The sequence below is a fragment of the Oncorhynchus keta genome, chromosome 13 (assembly GCF_023373465.1).
Source record: "Oncorhynchus keta strain PuntledgeMale-10-30-2019 chromosome 13, Oket_V2, whole genome shotgun sequence".
NCBI lineage: Eukaryota > Metazoa > Chordata > Actinopteri > Salmoniformes > Salmonidae > Oncorhynchus > Oncorhynchus keta.
The window spans coordinates 29,248,023-29,270,721 of NC_068433.1; the positions used below are offsets into that span (position 1 = coordinate 29,248,023).

The window sequence follows — 22,699 nt, forward strand, 5'->3', positions numbered from 1 at the left end:
CAGTTGGCATCAGCAGTTGTCCTGATTAGGTTCTAACAGTGAGGCAGTATACACAATAAGACTTCGCTCGGCTTAGAAAATTTAAAAAAACAAATCGTGGCCAGGGCTGTGAGGGAGCACTTGCGTTTTGCTGGGACTGAAAATAGTGCTATTGGGGATGAAGATCACTGCTGCCATCCTGAGAATGTAAAGCGTAATACATTAGAACACAGGCTGATCCCTCCAGTTTCACTTAGCTTGTCTAGTGCTTTTAAAGAATGCACTATGGCGGAATAAAAAATAACACCGAAATATATAAATCAGAATATTTATCAGAATCAGATAGTCCATCTGTAACAGAAAGTTTACAAACCCAAAATAGTTCAACTCTGTTTAACACATTTCACATGTAGTTTTGCTCTTTATAATATGGCGAGACATACTTAAAAAAAGTAGGATTACATTTTACCAATGTTTACTAATGATTCACAAAACAATGCATAAAACTATATAAATATACAGAAATAATGAAAACTGGCCGGGGCAAACCCTCAAACTTGAACTACTTCAAACTTACTCAGAACAAAACACAACTAAACTATGTCATCAATTGACACACTGTATAGAGGCTCAACACTTTACTTCAAGCTTCTATCATAAGGCCTACATTATACTGCATAACAACAACATAACAGATGTCATAAGCAGTTGTCAGCTGCCATGACAGTTTATGTCACCACTTTGTCATCACAGTGCCACCTCTACATGCAGCGTCAGTAGGCTCTCCCAAAGTGCTTGTTGACTTTGGCCGTGGCGATGAAGACGACCAGATTGATGAGGAAGTACTGTCTCTGCTCTTCCAGCCACACAAGGTCCATCCTCACCTACAACAATAAAGAACTCATACATTATTGTTATTGTAAAAAAAAAACAACAGATGTCCACCCATTGGTTGCTGCTCCCCATATGTGATCATTTACTTACATTAAAGGTTATGGGTGATCATGTAAAATGTAAATATATACAGTACAGATACAATGTTTCCAATGACATGGTCCTTGTCAAATAAACCAACCCAACAAAAAACAAGTAGGCACAGCTCTGCTCTGCTCAAAGGTAATATATCCTCTGACGTGTGAGTCATGTGGGGTTGGTTTACCTTGCCTTCTGCATCCTGGTACTTGATCAGGAAGTGCTGACCCTCGTAGTCATTGGATGACTCCTTACTGTTCAGTGCCATACACACGGGTGTGCTGACACACCAGAAGGGGTTCTGGTACTCATCCATCAGGGTCAGGCTCATCATGCAGCAATTCTACACAGACAGACAGAGAGAGAAATAGAAGTAGAGAGACATAAACCATGTTTCCAAATCAAATCAATTTTTATTTGTCACATGCTTCCTAAACAACAGGTGTAGCCTAACAGTGAAACGCTTACTTAGGGGCAAAGACAAAAAACAGCTGTGATGGAAACAGGCACTGCCTGACTTGTCTGCACTACGTCATCACACACTCATTTTTATCCACAACAAGTCAGTTTGGTGGAAACACCACTGGTGGGAAAATGCACATATTTTCTTTATGCAGATTTTACAATATTCGCATGAAAATCTGTCGCCAATTGAACGGAAAGCTAGCGAGAGAGAAATAAGGAGATAAATAGACAGAAAGAGAGAGAGAGAGAGAGAGAGAGAGAGAGAGAGAGGGGGAGCACCAAAGTCTATATGTCAGCTGTTCTGTTATTACAATGACCCCATCATGTAGCCCTGGTGGTTCCAGTAAAGTGTAACCTAAACCAGTCGGAGTCAGTGTTCCCCTACAGTACCTCCACTGTGCCCTCTAGAGCCTCACACTTCCAGGGCAGGCTGATCCTGCCAGAGAGAGGGGTGTGCTGGGACAGGCTTCCCCTGTTGATGACATTCAGCTGGATAAAACCACCATGGACCTGACCTGAACAACCACAACACACAATCAAAGTCTACTACAGACTGCGGTATCGTACAGCGGCCCAATGTGGTTCTGAAAGAGAAACGTCCTGGGTACTGGTTTCATTACTTTTGCTACAGTAGAGTTGAGAGAAGTGGCCGGCCATGATCTGGGTCACAGTGTTGTGTAGTATAATGCGGAGCGTGTAACCATGGAGGCCGGAGTCAGGGTCCATGTCGTCGAAAGGAGGCTTGTTCTCTGGCATGGAATAGGGGCTGAGAGAGAGAGAGAAGAGAAGAGAAGAGAAGAGAAGAGAAGAGAAGAGAAGAGAAGAGAAGAGAAGAGAAGAGAAGAGAAGAGGAGAGGAGAGGAGAGGAGAGGAGAGGAGAGGAGAGGAGAGGAGAGAGAGAAGAAGAGAGAGAGGAGACAGAAGAGATGAGAAAGAAGAGAGAGAGGAGAGAGAGAGAGAGAGAGAGAGGAGACAGAAGAGATGAGAAAGAAGAGAGAGAGGAGAGAGAGAGAGAGAGAGAGAGAGAGAGAGAGAATGATTTAGTTTTTTAATTGAACATGCATGCAACATCCTTTTCTGCTGAAATATAAAAAACAGATTCCAGTCACGCCAATTTGTTCAATCCTAGCCTGTTCCGGAGTCAGGGGCGCTGCATACCACATCGAGGTGCCCAGGAGACTCCTCTCCACCAGCCTGTGGTAGTGGAAGCTGGCCATCACAAAGGCAATGGACCACCGGCCCTGTGGAATGACACAGGGAAATCCCAAACATTACACACTTTTTATCAGGAAACAAACTAACTCATCAGCACACTGTGGGTTAGCCCATCTATTTTCTAATGATGTGATTTAGATGACATACCCTCCAGACGCCAATGACGATGCTAGGCGAAAAGAGTACCAGGGTGACTAGTTGGTCTCTACCGATGACCTGGCCACTCTTAGAGATGGTGTCCCTGTCAAACTTAGCCATCAGAGACCGCCAGCCCGGCCTGAGGGGAGAAGAGGGGAGCAGGCATTTCACTCAGAGGCAAGAAGAGACAAGAGAGAAAGAGAGACACTCACTTATTGATGTTAGGGGAGCTGAGAGCTTGTCTTTTGACACCATCTAGCTGTAAGGTAGAGAGCTGGTGGAAGGAGGGCCAGCGCCCGCTGCTCCAGCACACAGTCACGGACGAGTCAGAGAAGTAGGCACGGCTCTGCTCAAACGTCCCCTCCAACCCCCACTTGTCAGACACTGTGATTTCCCAGGTCACACGCTGGCTCCTGAGGCAGTGGAGAGGAGAACAAAAGGCATTAGAGTAACTATGTAAACATAGTTGCGGACAATTTAATTGATTCTGGAGTAGGTTCTGACAATATTACAGCAGCATTGGAGCCTCTGTATGTGTGCGCCTTATAAATGGCATGTTTTATACATGAGCCTGAACAACAGAGGCAGTACAACTTCAGTACTAACTGCAGAAACTGTTTAACCTGAGGATTCTTTCAGTCTGACTGGGCAAGCCTGTGAAAGGGTTGATGTCTCTCAACTCCTTCCTCCACTTGGTCTCATTGAAGCCAGCCATGGTCCTGAAGTACAGTCTTCTCCAATAGCCCTCTGGTCTCTCCTGGACCACCACCGCACTCAGTTTATCCAGCACCTGGTGGAGGAAAACACCAATAATAATAATAATACAAAACAATACTGTGCATACAAGCACATAATGCTCATAAAACATGACCTTGGTGTGTTAAGTAAAAAGGAGTGTTATGAAATATGAATTGCACTGAACCTCGTCCAAACGCTTGGGCCTCCACTTCTTACTGTGTCCATACTCTGCAGAATACATCTTGTGCCACATTCCACTGCAAGAAAATACTGTGGGTCAAAAATGATGACGTAAAACCAGTCTGTAAGACTGTAGGGAGGAAGAATAGACTACAATGTGACCAGTACTTCACTCCTTACTTGTTGTGGGCCATCTCATAGAATCGCTTGTTGGTAAAGCCGATGGAGAAGAGAGAGAGGGCATCCAGGTACGATAGGATCTTCAGAAGGATCTCCGGTGGCATCCTAATAAAACACCAAATAGACATGTTTAAAACATTTATTGGAATGTTTGATCTTTCCCATCTAGTGCAAACACAATTGAGTAATCAGATTGCTGGGCATAGAACCAATAACATATGTTGCATATGTTCTATACCCTGCAATCTGATTACTCGTGGGTTCCACAGCAACCCACTTTTACCTCTCTACGTGATTCGGTGTGCACTCAGCTGGCTTGCCAGCATGTCCAGTAGACTTTGTAGGTACCCTTGGCAGTGGTACAACTGGCTGACAGGGTACAGTAGCCTTTGACGCCTTCTTTTTCCTCTTCTTCTTTCGTGGCAGTGTTGGTGGTTCCACACTTGTAGTCGAGTATAGAGAAGGACAGAGATGCAACACAATTTTGCAGTCAACAAAAGTCAGTGGCTAGCTGAAGTTAGTCAGCTACAAACCAGCTTATTGGGGCTCAGTGCATATGCAACAGGAGTTGACGACATCACACAATACCTTTGAGTGCCCGGGGAAAATCCAGTAATTTTCTCACAGAGTCTGCTATTCTCTTTGCCTGTCGGTCCTTGACCCTCTGTTGGCGGGGCATTCTTCAACAAACCCTCTCTGAAACTGCGGAAAAGTTGTCCGCGGCCAATAGCCATAGCTAGCTCGCAAACGTTAGTTACCTACAACAGGAGAAGCTACAGATGCTGTCAAGTTCAAGTTGTGAGAAAGCTCTGTCTAACTAGGCACACTTTGCAAACCTGTAATGACACTATTCAAACAAACCCTCTACCGTCAAGTCTGCATTAGCAAGCAGAATTGCCATTTCTACGTTCTCCTAACACATGAGTGTTTGTTATTGTTATTATCAAATGTAAATGGCCTTTTTCACGTTTGATAAGGTCTGCAAATGGTGAAGTAAAGATCACTGCTGCCATCCAGAGGATATAAAGTGTAATAGCACGGATTGAAGGTGATCCCTTCAGTAGGTCTTCCCTTTCGTCTGTGGTAGCTAGGCTATGCTGTTATTATTAGTAGTAGTTTTAATTAATGCAATATGGGTTAGAAATCATTTATCATTCAGGTCATTGAGATATAAAAGGGAAATCATGAACATGCCTAATGAGTCCACTGGTCCCACTCACACAGAGGTACCCTACGCCTTGACCTCTTTCTCCCCTCTCTCTCCAGATGAAATCCTGTTACTAGTGAGGTCCGGCTGCCCGACAAGCAGCCCGCTCGACCCCATCCCCTCCTCCCTTTTCCAGACCATCTCTGGAGACCTTCTCCCATTCCTCACTTCCCTTATCAACTCATCCCTGACCACTGACTGCGTCCCTTCAGACTTCAATATGGCCAATGTTTTGCCCCTCCTCAAGAAACCAACACTCAACCCATCCGACCTCAAAAACTACAGACCGGAATCCCGTCTTTCTTTTCATTCCAAAATACTTACGCTTGCTGTCTCTGACCAACTCTCTCACATTCTCTCTCAGAACGATCTTCTTGACCCTAACCAGTCAGGCTTCAAGATGGGTCACTCAACTGAGACTGCTCTTCTCTGTGTCACGGAGGCTCTCCGCACTGCCATAGCTGACTCTCTCTCTTCTGTTCTCATCCTCCGAGATCTATCCGCTGCCTTTGACACGTGAATCATCAGATCCTCCTCTCCACCCTCTCAGGGCTGGACGTCTCAGGCGCTGCACACGTTTTCCCTGTTACTATCACTGACTTTGCTGATAGCTACTTTAATGCAAATGAATTACTTAAAAATCATACAATGTGATTTTCTGGATTTTTGTTTTAGATTCCGTCTCTCACAGCTGAAGTGTACCTATGATAAAACTTACAGACCTCTACATGCTTTGTAAGTAGGAAAACCTGCAAATTTGGCAGTGTATCAAATACTTGTTCTCCCCACTGTATGTGGTTGTCCCACCTGGCTATCTTAAGATGAATGCACTAACTGTAAATCGCGCTGTATTAGAGTGTCTGCTAAATGACTAACATGTAAATATGCACCAAAGTAATCCAAACACAATATTCTACAAAATATCAAATTTATTTTTTATAAAAAATGTATTTTTTTTGCACATGCACACACACACCATAAATAATGATTTCTATTTTTTGTTTGTATCTTTGATTCACGGAGCAAGCACATAACCGCAGACTTAAACATCTTATCTGGAGGACACCATGGAGAATGCTTGCACTGTTTACAGTAAGAATACATCTCAATGCACTAAAAAAGGCAGTCTGAAAATCAAGTATAAACATTTAGAAATTATCTATAAATGGAGAAAAGTACAAAAGAGCAACAGTATAGACACTACACCCATTTACAAATAAATGATTTGGTATTATGACTAACACCTTTTGACAAATGGATGCATAACATAATGCATAACGTTGGACAAATAATAAAATGTGTACTATATTGCCCGCTGAACATTTCGTACATTCCTTTTTGACAATCCATCATTTGATTTTCTCTCTTTTTTAAAAATAAACATAAAAGAACCCTGTAATCATTATACAGCAGGGTATTATGCTTGACTCAGATATCTTAGCTGATGGGAATTTAGAGGACCCTGTCAGAATAAAACACTGTCATTTTGAGTCATGGATTGACATGTTGTCCATTATGATCATGTCCATCAAACTGTGGCTGTACAGCAACGGAAGTAATGTTAAACTATTACAGAATAGGATCATGGTTTATGAAAATGGGTTAATATATGGTCCTGAAAGGTGTCAAAATACAGGACAATGTTTGTCTAAAGGCTATGACAGCCTCTCCAGTCAATGGATCAGCTGGATGCATCCTAGCACTCAGTTATCCCATAAGCCACATGACTACTGGTTTAGAGGTTGTAGGTACAGTATGTAGGTCATCCCTCCCTTTCCCTTGACTTCAGAAATAGGTTCTCACGAGTTCTAGAAGAGTGTAAACAAGTAAACGGTGCAGAATCTTGAGCACACCTAGACATCTTTACTGAAATGGCTGAGCGGGGAAAATGGCCCTCTTTGACAGACAACAGAACTGAATATTACACCGGCAATGTAGTTAGCAGCACACCACTAAGATCACATGACTCAACTACTTATCCTCTTTTTAAATAAAGGATGCACAGACATGAATGCACACTGAGCACACAAACTCACACACCCTCAACACATCCATACACACAGAGAACTACTTATTTTCCATTCATCAGACAAAACACACCTTTGTGCAATTGGAAGGCAAACACAGAAGGTTGTCTTTAACTAGGCGTTTCATGACAGTTGGACAGCAATGAAACGAACAAACATACATTTTAGATTTCTATCAAACAAAGCTGCAGAGATGCACTAGGGGTTCTTGGCAAAGACTTGTAAGTCTAAAAACAACCTTGTTCAACCATAGAAAATGAGGAAAGTCATGCTAGAATTGCTTTCATAAAGGCCACTGAGATGGTTCAAATGTATTATCCATTGCAGCTCCTTCTCCTGTCTGTAATGCCCTGTGTCCAACTACCCTATAGACTTCTAGGTTCTGTGAGTGATTCAACCCTTTGTCACCATCCTGTCTGTGATATATTGCACTGAATAAAGCCTCTGTATTAGCAGCCAGCATTACTGACAGAATGCCATCAATAGTTGACTTGTTGCTCCAGTGTTCCAGGAGTATGGTCTCTCCTGGTATCAACATCTCACTGCCACAACATTGATGTTTTTTGCCACGTCATGTCTGTTAGAGACCTTATAATTGCACAATTGCTATGGAAACCATCTAGAAATGTTAGATTTGTAATAAACAAAAAAATAGGCTACTCTGTTGTTACCCTGCTTGAAACAAATGCACACAAATGGTTTAGCAGCATCGTCCTGATCTCCATTTGATTAAAGAAAACAGTGGAAATGAAAATCCATGTCATGAAAATCCTAGTTTGTTCTCCTTTTTCCCCTCTACCTCAAATACATCACAGTTATACAGTATGTGTGAGCAAAGGTCTCATTGAATTTGGCACGAAGTACATGTAAGTATGTGTATTAATCATTAGAACATGTATCACTGAATATATTAGATTAGGCTCACATATATTGTCCTGTAATACATACACACATGTTGCAATTGTAGTTGTGTGCGTACGATCAGCTGATTTGATTGCATGTACTGTATGTGATGTACAGTACTGGGCTCAGCTGGGGAAAGTTTATTTAACCGGAGAGAGCTTCTTGAGCAGTTTCTTCCCCTTGGAGAGCAGTCCCTTTTTCTTTTTGTTGTCTCGGAGGTCCCTGGGGACCCTGGTGGGGCTGATGGGCCGCATGGTGCCTGGGGGACACACGGGACGCACCATGGGGGATGCCGCTCGGACAGGCGGGGCCGTGTTCTCTGTGGTATCCGTGGTTACCTGAAGAGAAATGCCATGGAGGGTGGTGGGGGTAGGGGCAGTGCATTACAAAGAAATCAGTAGTCCACTGTGGCCTACTCTTTCTCTTTCTGAGGTAGGGCTACAATAGTACATACAGTCTACAGTCAGCATTGTGTCCCTCAACAACACTTTATCACCCCACTGTCACCTGAGTAGCCCTATCCATCAACAGTAAAGCTATATATCCAAATGGACTTTAAAATATGTTGTGTTAAATAGAGTGAAGGGTTAGGTATGCCAAACATTTCTACAGTCTAATTCAATTTCCAATAATATTTGAATTTGAAGTTATGTGTGCTGACCTTCAGACTTCTCAGCATTAGCTGTCAATATAGACAAGTATGAAAACATAACTCTGTATAAAGTCCAAGAAAAAGAGAACAGTGTCAATGCAGACCATTATACTTACTGTAGGTTTTCCACTAAATGTGTGTCAAATACCTACGTAACGTTTATGTTTCAAATAGGACTGGTTTCCCAGACAAGGATTTAGCTTCAAACGCTTGCTCAATAAACATTTGCCATTGGAATAGGTTTTTAGTTCAGGACTAGTGTCCGGGAAACAAGCCCTTAATGTTTATAAAAGTGGTTCAGAATAAGGATGAGGTATTGCCTTTTGGGCTATTGTTGAAATCATTCCTTAATACCTCCCTCTCCTTCTGTTGATGGGGACTGAAGACATTGGTGGCGCTGCTGAGGTTTCACACACACAAACACTGGTGAAGAAGCCATCAAACATAGAGCACACAACATCGCAACACCACAGATTCTGATATGTCCATTGATCATGAGGGACACCAACAGTAATATACAACACTCAGGGACACAACTGTAGATACCATCCCTCTTGCCTAATGTACTGGACTGGCAACCGATCAAAGTATGGTATGCTACCATACAGTTCATCTAGGACCTTTAAAATGGTCTCTCAAAGATAAAGAGGAAGAATTTTTTAATCAAATGGAGATTTGCAGCTCCCATTAGTAATGTTTTTTCAACAACTACAGATATAGGGAACTTTTAAGTTTGCAAAATAGAGCACGATCTCACAGATAATTAGTAGTCCACTACTTTGCAGGCATTAAATCACTCCAATAAATTGTTACAAAAAATGTATTTGTAACAATTTTTCTAATTTATGCTGTAAATTAGCATTCTGGTTACACTAAAAAGTAACGGGAAACACTTTCCTAATTACACAGAATAGTATATAAAACTTTAATGTGCAAGCATGAATAACCATGTTGCTATAAACTTTGTGACTGTGTAAGCAGAATGTTTACTGGCTACAAATGAACCATTTAACATAAGTGTAGTCACAATACCCAGCATTAGATCTGTCAGGCTGGTATCTCTAGTTGCTCACGTACTGTACAAGGCAGACAGAGCCATTTATGACGTGAAATGAACAATCTTCTTCTGTTTGTATTTGCCAAAGCAGGTGAGGAAAAAAAGTAAATCAGACGTGTTGACGTTTCATTTTCAGTACAACCCACAAACGACTATGAGAACAGAAAAGAAAAACAACAAGAATACGCACATGAACACAGGGCGCAAATGAAAATGATTGCTGCTTTTATTGTTCCATTGTACCATTACAGTATGGATGTATCACTGTGGCTGATATTTCTTCTGGTTTAGTTCAAACATGGCATATCTATCAACTCTCATCAGGCCTGAAAAATATATATTTTTGGAAGTGTATGCAGTATACAAAAGAAACAAAGCCTCTCCCAGGAAATACAGCAGTTGGGCCAAAGTCTACTATTATATAAAAGGTATCGAGTTTGTTTTTGAAAAAGGCATGCTTTGCTATATTACCAACCCTACAGTTTACTTAAATCCTTTCTGTCCATTTGGGTACAACTGGTAGAAATCAGGAAAGTTTAAGAGGTGTTCATAAAGCACTTATTAATAGACACAGGATCCAGAGTTGAGTTTGGTGTTTTGGTGCAAAGAGGTTACCCAATGATCCTTCTATATTCCTGTGTAGGAATGACTTTAGCCTATTTCGAATCTGTACTCTCTTATGTCACTGGTCTGTGAATATCACCCACCCCGTACGGGCACAGTTCAAGTGTTCTATCTCTCTGTCCACATCAGGCTTTGCTTTTTCCTTTCTAACTCTCAGAAAGGTTTGACTGCGTTCGTCCCTTTCGCCAGCCGGGGCTACGGTTTGTATCGTCACCACTGTCACACACGGACAACACACACACAACACAGACGGCAAGTGGAGGAAGCGAGGCGTAAATCAAGAGAGACGGAGGATGGATGGACAGAGGGACTAGCGCTGAGAGCGGCGATGTACCCTTTTGGCCTCGGCCCGGTTGGCGGGCTCATCCTGGGCATAGCGGGATGGAGTGTCCGTCAGGTACACCTCCACGTCGTCAGGCACTTCTTCCAGAAAGTTGGAGGGGACGAGGCCACGGTGGCCATTGATTTCACCCTGCATAGAGAGGAGAGGAGGGTGCAGTGGAGATGAGAACCATGGCTAGATCCATTGAATTCTGATGGTCAAACCTGAGGGAAAGAGCCCTCTCCTGGGCAAGATGACATACTATGTGTATGAGCAGGCAGTTGAGCCAATGGTATTTCTTAAAAATGCAGAACTCAAACATCTGACTTTTACAACCTTTGAATTGCCCTATATAATAATGCTACTAGTAACATCACGGAACCCAGAAAAGAGGCATACTCACATAGTAGAACCCGTCTTCGTCAATCTCTCCAAATACAGCGAGGATGTCACCAGCACAGAAAGTCAACTCAGCCTATCAGAAAACAGAGACGTCATTAATAGCCTTACAATGTCTGTCTATCTGGTTACATGTATGTACAGTGTGTGTATGTACAGTGTGTGTGTATGTACAGTGTGTGTGTGTGTCAATACCTCCACGTCCACGTTGGGGGAGCTATCTCTGGGGTCATAATCATAGAGGGCCACCATCCTCCTGGTGGCCTGATGCTGACAGAGGCCTCGTCTGTCCTGCCCTGTGAGAGGAAACAAGAGGACACGCCAGGACAGGAGGTGATATAGTAACAGATATGTATGTGGTGTCATAGAGAGATACGTGTGCCCTGCCCAGTATGTTACCTAGAAAAATATGAAATGGGTACAGTCAAAATGGCTCCCAGTCCACCCGTTATTTTTTAATCATTGACTTGAATAAGGATGTCTGTTCTATTCCTTATAGTTCTGTGGTTACCTATTCCAATTTTATCCACTGGTGTGTTGAGTGGGAGGAAGCCCTGCTTGATGAGCTGGTCCATGGTCTCCTCATCTTCAGCCCTGATCTCTGACACCATGTTGCAGGGCAGGAGCCCCATCCTGCCTCCCCTGATCTCCCCTCGGTAGAAACCATCAGTGTCCTTATCACCATATACCTGGAAAGAGAGAGCGAGAGTGAACAAGCGAGCGAGAGACAGAAAGCAAGGGAGAGTGAGAGGGGAGGGAGAGAGAGAAAAATGGAGCAAGATTGATTTGAAGCAAAACAAAACAGATGGCAGAAGGAAAAGTCTATTTTCAATTATATTTTATATTGTACCTCATTGTTTTCAGACACAAGCACAATATATCTCCTCGTATGGCCTAGCACTGTGTGTGACACCCACCCTGATGATCTGGCCCTCTTTAAAGGGCAGTTCCTCATCTGCTGCGTCCGGGTTGGGAGACATGGACAGGGGGTCGTAGTCAAACAGAGCCACAAAGATCCGGAATGTTTCTTCAGGTTCTGACTCATCGTAGTTAGGAGGGGAGCGGCGTTCCCTGTCCCTGTATCCCTCTTAAACACGGGCCAGAAAGAGAACACATCCACCTGCATCTCAATATACAGTTGAAGTCGGAAGTTTACATACACTTATGTTGGAGTCATTAAAACTCGTTTTTCAACCACTCCAACAAATTTCTTGTTAACAAACTATAGTTTTAGCAAGTCGGTTAGGACATCTACTTTGTGCATGACACAGGTAATTTTTCCAACAATTGTTTACAGACAGATTATTTCACTTATAACTCACTGTATCAGAATTGCAGTGGGTTAGAAGTTTACATACACTAAGTTGACTGTGCCTTTAAACAGCATGGAAAATTCCAGAAAAGTATGTCATGGCTTTAGATGTCATGGCTTTCCAAACGCCTGAAGGTACCACGTTCATCTGTACAAACAATCGTACACAAGTATAAACACTATGGGACCACGCAGCCATCATACTGCTCATGAAGGAGACGCGTTCTGTCTCCTAGAGATGAACGTACCTTGGGGCGAAAAGTGCAAATCAATCCCAGAACAACAGCAAAGGACCCTGTGAAGATGCTGGAGGAAACAGATACAAAAGTATCTATATCCACAGTAAAAACAAGTCCTATATCGACATAACCTGAAAGGCTGCTCAGCAAGGAAGAACCCACTGCTCCAAAACCGCCATAAAAAATCCAGACTGCGGTTTGCAACTGCACATGGGGACAAAGATTGTACTTTTTGGAGAAATGTCCTCTGGTCTGATGAAACAAAAATAGAACTGTTTGGCCATAATGACCTGTTTGTAGGAAAAAGGGGGATGCTTGCAAGCCGAAGAACACCATTCCAACCGTGAAGCACAGGGGATGGCGACATCATGTTGTGCACTTCACAAAATAGATGGCATCATGAGGTAGGAAAATTATGTGGATACATTGAAGCAACATCTCAAGACATCAGTCAGGAAGTTACAGCTTGGTCACAAATGGGTCTTCGTAATGGACAATGACCCGAAGCATACTCCCAAAGTTGTTGCAAAATGGATTAAGGACAACAAAGCCAAGGTATTGGAGTGGCCATCACAAAGCCCTGCCCTCAATCCTTCAGAAAATGTGTGGGCAGAACTGAAAAAGCGTGTGTGAGCAAGGAGGCCTACACACCTGACTCAGTTACACCAGCTCTGTCAGGAGGAATGGGCCAAAATTCACCCAACTTATTGTGGGAATCTTGTGGAAGGCTACCCAAAACATTTGACCCAAGTTAAACAATTTAAAGGCAATGCTACCAAATACTAATTTAGTGTATGTAAACTTCTGACCCACTGGGAATGTGATGAAAGAAAAAATAATTCTCTCTACTATTATTCTGACATTTCACATTCCTAAAGTAAAGTGGTGATCCTAAGACTGGAATTTTTACTAGGATTAAATGTCAGGAATTGTGAAAAACTGAGTTTAAATGTTTTTGGCTAAGGTGTATGTAAACTTCCGACTTCAACTATAGGTCCACTAGGATCCACTACAGTTGTAATGGGTCACAGTCTATGGCATTATGTTACATTGATTTTGGATTCATATCTATAGCATGAGAGGAAACATTTTTTGACTGAATTTGGCCACTCAGTAACACTAGTGTGTAGTAGTGAGTCATGTTGCGCATGCTATTATGCATGGACTGAGAGAAGGGAAGAGGCATATACAGTATAGACAAGTGTGTTGTTTACAAGTGATTTACAAGTGAGAGAGCCAAACCATGTAGGTGACTGTGCAGTACTATGGTATATAATGGATTGAGCTTGCTCATCAAACCAACACTTCATTTTGTAGCGTGCAAGCAGAATTCTGTGGTCAATCCATCAATTGGTCGCAGTATCAGCACAGAGACAAGAGTAAATAATATAATGTAATGTGCATCAATTTGACACCACATATGAACTTACAGATGGATAGAGATTGGAGAGCAAACCAGACATGATGGGTTACACGAACATGGTTGACAAAAACACCATGACACACACACACACACACACACACACACACACACACACACACACACACACACACACACACACACACACACACACACACACACACACACACACACACACACACACACACACACACACACATATATACTACAAGACTCTGAGTTAAACATGCATACTGCTGAACCATGACATAGTGGTACTGATCTGACTATTGTATTAGGCTCCACTAAAGTACAGTGGGCCTACAGTTTGTCCAAAGAAAACTCTGTCTGTCCTGTAGTTGACTCCTTGCTTAGAAACGATAAAATCAAATCAGGCCATCAACATAGTGAACATGTGAAAACCCAAACAAACGTATAAATATGTATTTCTATGTAAGATGTAATAGGACCATTTCAGTAGAACTTTCTGTAACAGTCATTGAGTTCTCAGCAAGTACAGCGATGCTATATAATTCTTCAATGACCCTGACTCCACCCAGTCATGCATAGTAACCCCAGGAAAGGTGTGGTGGGTGGGGTTAAATTGAGAGGGGGAAGGGTTTAGCAGGCATCTGATGGAGTTCAGTGCAAGGGAGGGAGGGGAGAAGCATCATTTGAGCAGCAGTCATTCCAATCCGCAACAGTGGGCAGCCATCTTCAACAGTGTGGCTCAGCAAGGTGCCATATTGGTGCAGTGCAGTGGATCATGCTAGGCGTTCTGAGACATATTAAGGCAGTCGTTGGCAACACTACTCTTCTCTCGACTAGCGCTGGTGGCTATTGGCTGTGCTTTGGTGAAGGAGCGAGGGATAAACCACAGCACGTACCATTATAGGAAGGCTTGGCGCCTGTGGGGCGTCGGCGGGACGACCACGTGCCGTGCCGTACTACACTGCCATAGTAAACATCTTCCGTGACGGGGGAGAGGTTCCCATCACTGTTACTCTCTGTGGTTATCTCTACAGGAAACACCAATCAAACGGTGGTGGTTAAAGCGCGAATGCTACTCATTGGTTGGTTGGTTCAGAGGTCTCTTCCTGGCATAACCTTTGATAATCCTAACATATTGTTGGCCATATACAGAGAGCTCAAAAGCAGTTCTTAATCATTAAAATATTCAGCTACATTTGTTGCGGTGAAATATATGTCTGTATACCTTGTCACCGTAGCAGCCACGGAACGTTCTAGTAGCTGATAATACTGTACATTGACTGATGTCTATAAGTAAGCTGTCAGTACTGTGAAGACATGAGCATGGTTCAAAGACACAGAGGTGATCTGCACACAGAGAAGCTCATGGAGGATTAAAACAGGCAGCAGAACATCTACTAGGGCACAGAGAACATCAATGCACAAAAACAATACAACTCCCAGAGTCCTCTCTGGGGTAATGTGACCCGACTGACCAATGGAGGGCACCATAAGAGGGTGTCTTTGGGGCTGCGGACCGTCCCGTGGTATTCTTCTCCCCGTCTCCCGATCCAGCCGACCCCCAGAGGAGTTGTTCCCAATCTTAAAAAGATCACACATAAAAAAAATCTTAATCTTCTAAACTAGCAAAATGACTATTGCTTCAAAGAAAAGGTCATCCCAATCAAACAAGATAGAAGAAGTATTCTAATGTAGACACATGGCTGGACACAGGGGCCATATCATCCAACTGTGGTAAAGGGGTTTGCGTACTTGATTTTTTCCATTGTACAAGTGGTAATCAGAACCAAATCAGTTTACTCGATTTTAATATTTAACATTTCAATGTTAAGCTTTGATGAGAGACTACATGAGTGGTATTCCTACCTTGAGTGCATTGTGGGAGTTGCGTCGTCGTCCCTCCTCCAGCTGCATTTCAGAGTAGAGCTCCTCCTCATCCTCTTCCATGATGTCAGAAAGGTCAGAGCCCCGGCTGCTCTCACTGTGGTACTCCTCACTGTGGCTGTAGTGGGCCTGACACACACACACACACACACACACACACACACACACACACACACACACACACACACACACACACACACACACACACACACACACACACACACACACACACACACACACACACACACACACACACACACACATAAACTTGTGAAATCATACTAGGATATCCAGCACCCGGGAAAAAACATTGGATGTGAATATGTACCCTATTACATTCTGTCTTTACCGGCCTGCCCAGCTCGGACCCTCTGAGGAATTCATCTACTGAGGCCCCCTGTCTCCTGAGGCCGTGACCATACCCTTCCTCATCCTCCTCTTCCTCATCTGAGTTCTGTTGGTGGAAGGCCTGGCCCTGCTCATTGTAGACGACTCTCCTCTCCATCTAACACAATCCATAGGCAGATATTTGTAACTTCAACAAACAAATGATCAGACTAGAGCTTTAACCAGGGCAACATTGATTGGTTTTATGTATGAATGACTCACTCTGCCACTCTCTGCAGCCACCCTCTGTGCTGCCTCGCGGGCGATGGCTTTGGCCATTTGGTCTGGGATGGGGGTGCCCCTGGGCTGTGGCAGGATTCTCTGGGGGGAGGGCGAGCGGTGGTTCGCAGAAAGGGGCGCCTCCAGGGTGTGCCCGTACATGGGGGCAGGAGGAGGCTGGGCGGAGGGGGAGCGGGTAGGGTCCCAGGGCTGGCTTGGGACGCCCCCATGCTGTACCACCTGCTCTTTGGCTTCCAGGTCTCTGGCACTTACTGGTCTCTGGTGGAGCTGGGGGGGTGGGTGGGGCAGCAGGGGTAGGCGGTGCTGGGGAATTGTATGGGGAGGATGAGGCTGGAGGTGCAAGGGCTGTGGAGGACCACCAGGGTGAGCGGGTTGAGGCTGTCGGTGAGGCTGGGGAACAAGATGAGGGGGCAGGGGTTGGAGGTGTGGCTGGGTTTGAGGACTGTGGTTAGGGAAGGGTTGTCTGTGAGGCAGGGGTGAGGGAGGCTGGAGGTGAGGCGGGGGTAGTTGTGGGTGGGGGAGGTGAGGTGACTGGAGGTGGGGTGGGGGGGCATGGGAGTGAGGTGGAGGGGGCCCTGCGTGTGGTTGCTGAGGGGGCACAGGGGCAGGGTGAGGAGGCGGCAACAGTAGGTTGTTTGGAATGGGGGCAACGTGGGAGTCCTGGGACTCTCCCTGTGCTGATAACGTCCTGACGATGACCTCCCTGGCCTCCAGACACTGGATCCTGTTCAGCTCCACTGTCACATAGTCAGCCAGAGGGTACAACACCTCCGCTATCTGACAGGAAACACAACACACACACCTCGGGTTGGACACAGTTGACATTCAGTTCATTGTTGCATTCCTTTCAACTGCTTTTCAACTGCATTGCTCTTAAATTCAGAGCAACGTCCACTAGTATAGACAATTTGCCTAATACAGACCCTGTGCAACTCTACAAAGGGAGGATGTCCATATTTAATGTCCACCAGCAGAGGGAGGGAGAGTGCTTTCGAGGGTTTTCACAGGCCCTTGTATATAGAGAATACTAGCACTGACATTGTGAGCTGTCTAGGTAGCACTGCTGAGCACTAAAGCCAGCGGTGATGTAATGATACAATTACACACACATATCACATACTGTAACACTCTGTAGTTCACTCACTCTCACATACTCCGCTGTCACTTGGGGTATACCCTTACTCACCTTTTGGCACACAGTTACTGACTCACCTTTTGTCCTTTAGTGCAGACTGCGTATCCGATGACGCTGGCTCCATTGGAGGTTCCGGTGGGTGAGAGGACAGGGGGCTTCCAGCGCACCTGCAGGACCCCTGGTGCCTGGCCACACTGCACCTGCACCTCCTGAGGTGGTAATGGGGGGCCTAGAGGGGGGATGACACGTTAGATACTATCAACATAGGTTTTACACAAACAAACGGTGATGGAGTGGAGGTGAGTGGAGCATTCATGAGTGCTGTTACTTGTTTCATCCTATCTCTTTTTTTTGTTGGGAAATTACGTGATACCCTTTCCCTTTTCCAATGTTGGTTGCATAGACCTAAGGAATCACGATGTAAATGTTATGTAAAATCCAGTCAATTTTGGGGGGATTATTTTAAGAGTGAATCCTAAATGCATGGAACATCTTATCTGATTAACCTCAAACCCTTTAGCTTTGTAATCAGTCTATTCACACTCAAATGGAAATGTATTTATCAATATAGTATTTAAAAGCTATTTGGAATGTTCTAGCAATGTATTGTATGATGAAAAAGTGAAAGTAGAAGGCTAAAAGGGACAGAGGGAGGTGTGTGTGTGTGTGTGCGTGCGTGCGTGCGTGTGTGTGTTCTAAAGTTCTACTGAAATGGTCCTATTACATCTTACATAGAAATACATATTTATACGTTTGTTTGGGTTTTCACATGTTCACTATGTTGATGGCCTGATTTGATTTTATCGTTTCTAAGCAAGGAGTCAACTACAGGACAGACAGAGTTTTCTTTGGACAAACTGTAGGCCCACTGTACTTTAGTGGAGCCTAATACAATAGTCAGATCAGTACCACTATGTCATGGTTCAGCAGTATGCATGTTTAACTCAGAGTCTTGTAGTATATATGTGTGTGTGTGTGTGTGTGTGTGTGTGTGTGTGTGTGTGTGTGTGTGTGTGTGTGTGTGTGTGTGTGTGTGTGTGTGTGTGTGTGTGTGTGTGTGTGTGTGTGTGTGTGTGTGTGTGTGTGTGTGTGTGTGTGTGTGTGTGTGTGTGTGTGTGTGTGTGTGTGTGTGTGTGTGTGTGTGTGTGTGTGTGTGTGTGTGTGTGTGTGTGTGTGTGTGTGTGTGTGTGTGTGTGTGTGTGTCTCTTGTGTGTGAAAGGCATCAGTGTGGGTTGAAGGGTTACAGCCTGTTCATTCCTGGTTCACTAGGTACACCATGCAGGACATCACAGTGATGTCACAGCTCAGGCAGAGGGGAATGCACACAGATACTGATGTGGTCAAATCAGTGAAGGATAGAGTGGGAGAGAGTTACTTCAGCATATTTAGGTTGTATCCCACATGGAACCCCATTTCCCATATAGTCAACTACTTTTGACCAGGGCTCTGGTAGTGCACTATATAAGGAATATGGTGCCATTTGGGACATAACTTTAATCTATGAGGTATATTAGCATTGAGCCAAAGGGAGGGAAAAGCTGAGGAAGTTACTCATAGTAGTTTCCTAGGTTTTAAAGTGCTGTTAGCTTGTTTTCATTCGATGTGTCAGTTGCACATGCCAATCAAAAGCTACTTCCTACTTTTCCCATAACCACCATAACCCAACTGGTCTTCATTCTGACCTGATCTGGAATATGGTCCTGGACCTGGACAAAACATAACAGACATACATAGCACACGTAAGGACGTGAGTCATCTATATATCTATGGACGTTTATCCAAACTTTCTAGAAAACATTATAGATGACATATGAACATGGACAACATAAAACACTTAGACTTAAGAAAAGATCAAACCGGCCTCACCAGCAGCTTGTGTACAGAACTCCACAGCAGCCTCCTTCTTCTCCCTCTGTTCCATGAGCAGTTGCCATGGTACCTGGTGTGGCCGGGCCACCACCCTCACCTTGTATACCGTCATGGCCTTGAGGTTAACAAATCGCAGCCTGTACCTTCCCGGCTTCACCACTGCATGCTCCGCCCCATCCAGGAACACTGTGTGCCCATAGTTACTGTTGCTGGGCAACCATGAGAGCTCGGCTGATTCACGCAGGATGTCGTCCACCCGCAGTCCATATGGCGCCACCACCACGTTGGCTCCCACCATCAGGGTGCAGCGCAGCTCGTCCGACAGGCCCCTGTCTGTCACACTCTGCACGGACACGCGGTGCGTATACGTGTCCAGATCCAGCTTCTCCAACAACGACTTGGTCCTGTCGCCGTAGGGCACGCTGGCACGCACCTCACCATCCACCAGCACGTTGTAGCAGCTGATTTTTCCCCATCCCAGGGGCACCATGGGGGGCTCCCAGGCCACAATGACGCTACGGGCCAACTGCTTGATCAGGGTGATCCTCCGGGGGTAAGGCACAATGTCATCGACCAGATCCTCAGGGTCCAGGGGCCCTGTGCCGTTGCTGCAGGGGCCCAGGGGGTTGCTGGAACCCAGTAGCCCATCCCGAGGGGCCCCTCCATCCACCCCCATCAGGCCAAGGGTGATATGGTCCAGAGAGCCCAGGTCCTCCTCTCCGTCCCCTAGTTGGATGGATGGTTTCTCCTTGTCTTGGACAAACTCCACAAAGTTGGACGGGACCAGCCCTCTCTGGCCGTCCAGCAGCTCACCTGGAGCACACAGAGACAGACAGAGAGAGATGCTTACTTTATAATCAACAAAATATAAACCCACAACCATCTCTCTTCTGCAAATTCCTCTACAAATCTTGTCTCCAAACACGTTATTCCAAACAATTCCATGAAAAAGACCTTTAGAATGTATAAAATAATTCATATTTATATGGAAATGTGGTATGTAAAGAAGGGATCAAACAAGTTGAGCAGAATATGGATATTTCTATTGGGAGTAACATGTAGTATCACCCAGGATTTTTTGGCTATGAAGATTTAATTGAGCGATTATTCAGTCAGACACAGTAACACCTTCCAGGAACCCTGTTCTGTTCTGACACACAGTAGCCTGATGATAGATACCATTCACACACGGCCGTCTCAGGGGGAATCTATGGCACGCTCAAGCCTTTAATGATGCCTGCTGCAAATGTTAACATCAGCTAAAAATAGACCATCTCATCAGTGAAAAAAGAGAAAGGAAAATAATAACGAGAGCCCTCGTGACTCAATGCAAGTGTGATCTGTGTTTTGAGCACTATTTTCCCAGGACAACATGACCCTGTGGTGCTCGTCCTCATGGTAGGGACTGTTCTCTCAGATCTGACAGAGAAGAAAGGATAGGGCTATGATGCCATCATCACTTTCTCCAGGAAGTACGGGGGGTTAAAAACCTATTCCTGCACAGTGGATGGAACAAAGGGTGTGTCTGAAATGGCACCCAATTCACTATAGTGACTTAGTGACCACCAACATCTTTCTCTCATCAGTTTTGCTTGCTTTTCAAAGAGATCCTGACTGTCCTCTCCCTCTCTATCTCATCTTTCCAGTCAGTACAGTAGTGAGGCTGGGAAGCCCTTGCTCTCTGTCTGCAGAGGGATATGTCTGCGATTAATCAGAGCCTTGCTGGATTAGCCGTCGAGCTACATGGCTCAGGCTGCATCTTGACAACAGCTTGGTCTGAGCACCAGTATCCCTGTGGTAAATACAAACCACTTCCTCCTCCATGCAGCCAGCCAGGCAGGCAGTAGCTAGACTAAATCTAGGCATTCTCACCCACCACCACCAACACCACCGCCCATGGCTGCCAGTGATGACTCACCAGAGCTGCTGATGCAGGCTGAAGTCTGGGCCAGGGATGCTAGGAGGATTAACGTAGCCATGGATGAAAAAGCCTTCATAAGTCTAATGAGATTAGATATGATGCGGGCCCTGTTGATACTGATGCCAGTGGTGATGTGTGTGTGTGGAATGTGTGTTGTAGTACATTTACATTTTAGCCATTTAGCAGATGCTCTTATCCAGAGTGACTTAGTCAGTGCATTCATCTTAAGATAGCTAGGTGAGACAAACACTTATCACAGTTGGAGTAAGTACATTTTTCCTCAACAAAGAAGTTAGCAGCAAAGTCAAAGTAGTAGCCCTGGATTCACTCTCACCATGGTAGAAACCGTCGTCGTCCATGGTGCCGTACACGTACAGGTACTTCCCAGCCACCAGGGGGAGCTCTGCCTCTGGGTGCTCGTTTGGCCCATCGTAAGGGTTGTAACTACACAACAAGAGAGAGGGGGGGAGTTCAACATATTGATGTGCTCCACAATAAAAAACTCTGGTCCAGGGTGTAACGTGCGGCTTGCTCACACTGACATAACGCCCTGGACCAGAGCCCTATCTGATCCAGCTGTCCCAGGTGTTGTGTGACAGATTGAACAGTCCCACCTGTAGCGGGCGGTGCAGAGACGGACCGTGCCAGTGTAGCGAGGCTTGGACCGGGGCGCAGGGCTGACCTCATCCTCCATCTGCAGGAACACAGGGGCAGAGGAGCAATCATAGAGTTGCATCTAAATACTTCCACCTTTAGTTAACTTCTCTAGGGTAGGGGGCAGCATTTGAAATTTTGGATGAAAAGCGTGGCCAAATTAAACTGCCTTCTACTCAGGCCCAGAAGATAGGATATGCATTGGTAGATTTGGATAGAAAACACTCTAAAGTTTCCAAAACTGTTAAAATAGTGTCTGTGAGTATAGCAGAACTGATTTGGCAGGCAAAAACCTGAGAAAAATCCATTCAGGATGTAGGATTTTTTGTTTGTTTGTAGTTTTCTATTCAATGCAATTACAGTATCCATTGACTTAGGACTCAAATTGCAGTTCCTATGCCTTCCACTAGATGTCAACAGTCTTTATAAATTGTTTCAGGCTTGTATTCTGAAAAATGAGGGAGTAAGAGCAATCTGAATGAGTGGACCCTGCTGTGTCACAGAGCTTCTTCATGTGCGCGACCGAGAGAGTGCCTTTCTTGTTAACCTTTTATATTGACGACGTTATTGTCAGGTTGAAATAGCTAAAAACAACCTGAGGATTGATTAT

General features: G+C 44.7%; 2 protein-coding genes across 7 annotated transcripts in view; both read right to left on the bottom strand.

Annotated features, from left to right (window-relative positions):
* Nucleotides 1-291: 291 nt before the first annotated feature.
* On the bottom strand, nucleotides 292-4,847 carry zgc:161973 (uncharacterized protein LOC556635 homolog). The gene is made up of 12 exons (XM_035775893.2): nucleotides 4,456-4,847; nucleotides 4,151-4,309; nucleotides 3,868-3,972; nucleotides 3,692-3,764; nucleotides 3,393-3,559; nucleotides 2,982-3,182; nucleotides 2,779-2,908; nucleotides 2,575-2,657; nucleotides 2,037-2,182; nucleotides 1,807-1,931; nucleotides 1,139-1,294; nucleotides 292-863 (listed from the first exon to the last, which is right to left on the bottom strand). Exons 1-12 carry the CDS (start codon nucleotides 4,599-4,601, stop codon nucleotides 753-755), a joined length of 1,602 nt encoding a protein of 533 aa, XP_035631786.1. The 5' UTR covers nucleotides 4,602-4,847; the 3' UTR covers nucleotides 292-752.
* A 1,138-nt stretch (nucleotides 4,848-5,985) lies between these two features.
* LOC118388087 (RIMS-binding protein 2-like) overlaps nucleotides 5,986-22,699 on the bottom strand; it is an 80,858-nt gene continuing 64,144 nt past the window's right edge. For 2 of the 6 annotated variants that reach the window (XM_052459952.1, XM_052459951.1), the window contains 15 exons: nucleotides 22,050-22,129; nucleotides 21,770-21,879; nucleotides 19,512-20,327; nucleotides 19,328-19,351; nucleotides 17,723-17,874; nucleotides 16,493-17,287; nucleotides 16,212-16,388; nucleotides 15,866-16,012; nucleotides 15,475-15,580; nucleotides 11,976-12,145; nucleotides 11,570-11,747; nucleotides 11,254-11,354; nucleotides 11,063-11,134; nucleotides 10,672-10,809; nucleotides 5,986-8,342 (listed from right to left, as the gene is read on the bottom strand). In XM_052459952.1, coding sequence (XP_052315912.1) covers nucleotides 8,145-8,342; nucleotides 10,672-10,809; nucleotides 11,063-11,134; nucleotides 11,254-11,354; nucleotides 11,570-11,747; nucleotides 11,976-12,145; nucleotides 15,475-15,580; nucleotides 15,866-16,012; nucleotides 16,212-16,388; nucleotides 16,493-17,287; nucleotides 17,723-17,874; nucleotides 19,328-19,351; nucleotides 19,512-20,327; nucleotides 21,770-21,879; nucleotides 22,050-22,129 — 3,264 coding nt within the window. In that variant the 3' untranslated portion in view covers nucleotides 5,986-8,144. The remainder of the gene's footprint in view (nucleotides 8,343-10,671; nucleotides 10,810-11,062; nucleotides 11,135-11,253; nucleotides 11,355-11,569; nucleotides 11,748-11,975; nucleotides 12,146-15,474; nucleotides 15,581-15,865; nucleotides 16,013-16,211; nucleotides 16,389-16,492; nucleotides 17,288-17,722; nucleotides 17,875-19,327; nucleotides 19,352-19,511; nucleotides 20,328-21,769; nucleotides 21,880-22,049; nucleotides 22,130-22,699) is intronic. The other 4 variants (XM_052459956.1, XM_052459953.1, XM_052459954.1 and 1 more) reach the window with 4 other exon arrangements.

What these genes read in the sequence shown, in the direction of transcription:
- zgc:161973 (XM_035775893.2), bottom strand. Translation starts at nt 4,601, where the DNA reads ATGGCTATTGGCCGCGGACAACTTTTCCGCAGTTTCAGAGAGGGTTTG. An exon ending in CAGACTGAAAGAATCCTCAG is followed by an intron (nt 3,183 to 3,392) that starts GTTAAACAGTTT and finishes CCACTGCCTCAG; the next exon opens with GAGCCAGCGTGTGACCTGGG. An exon ending in TCAACTCTACTGTAGCAAAA is followed by an intron (nt 1,932 to 2,036) that starts GTAATGAAACCA and finishes GTGGTTGTTCAG; the next exon opens with GTCAGGTCCATGGTGGTTTT.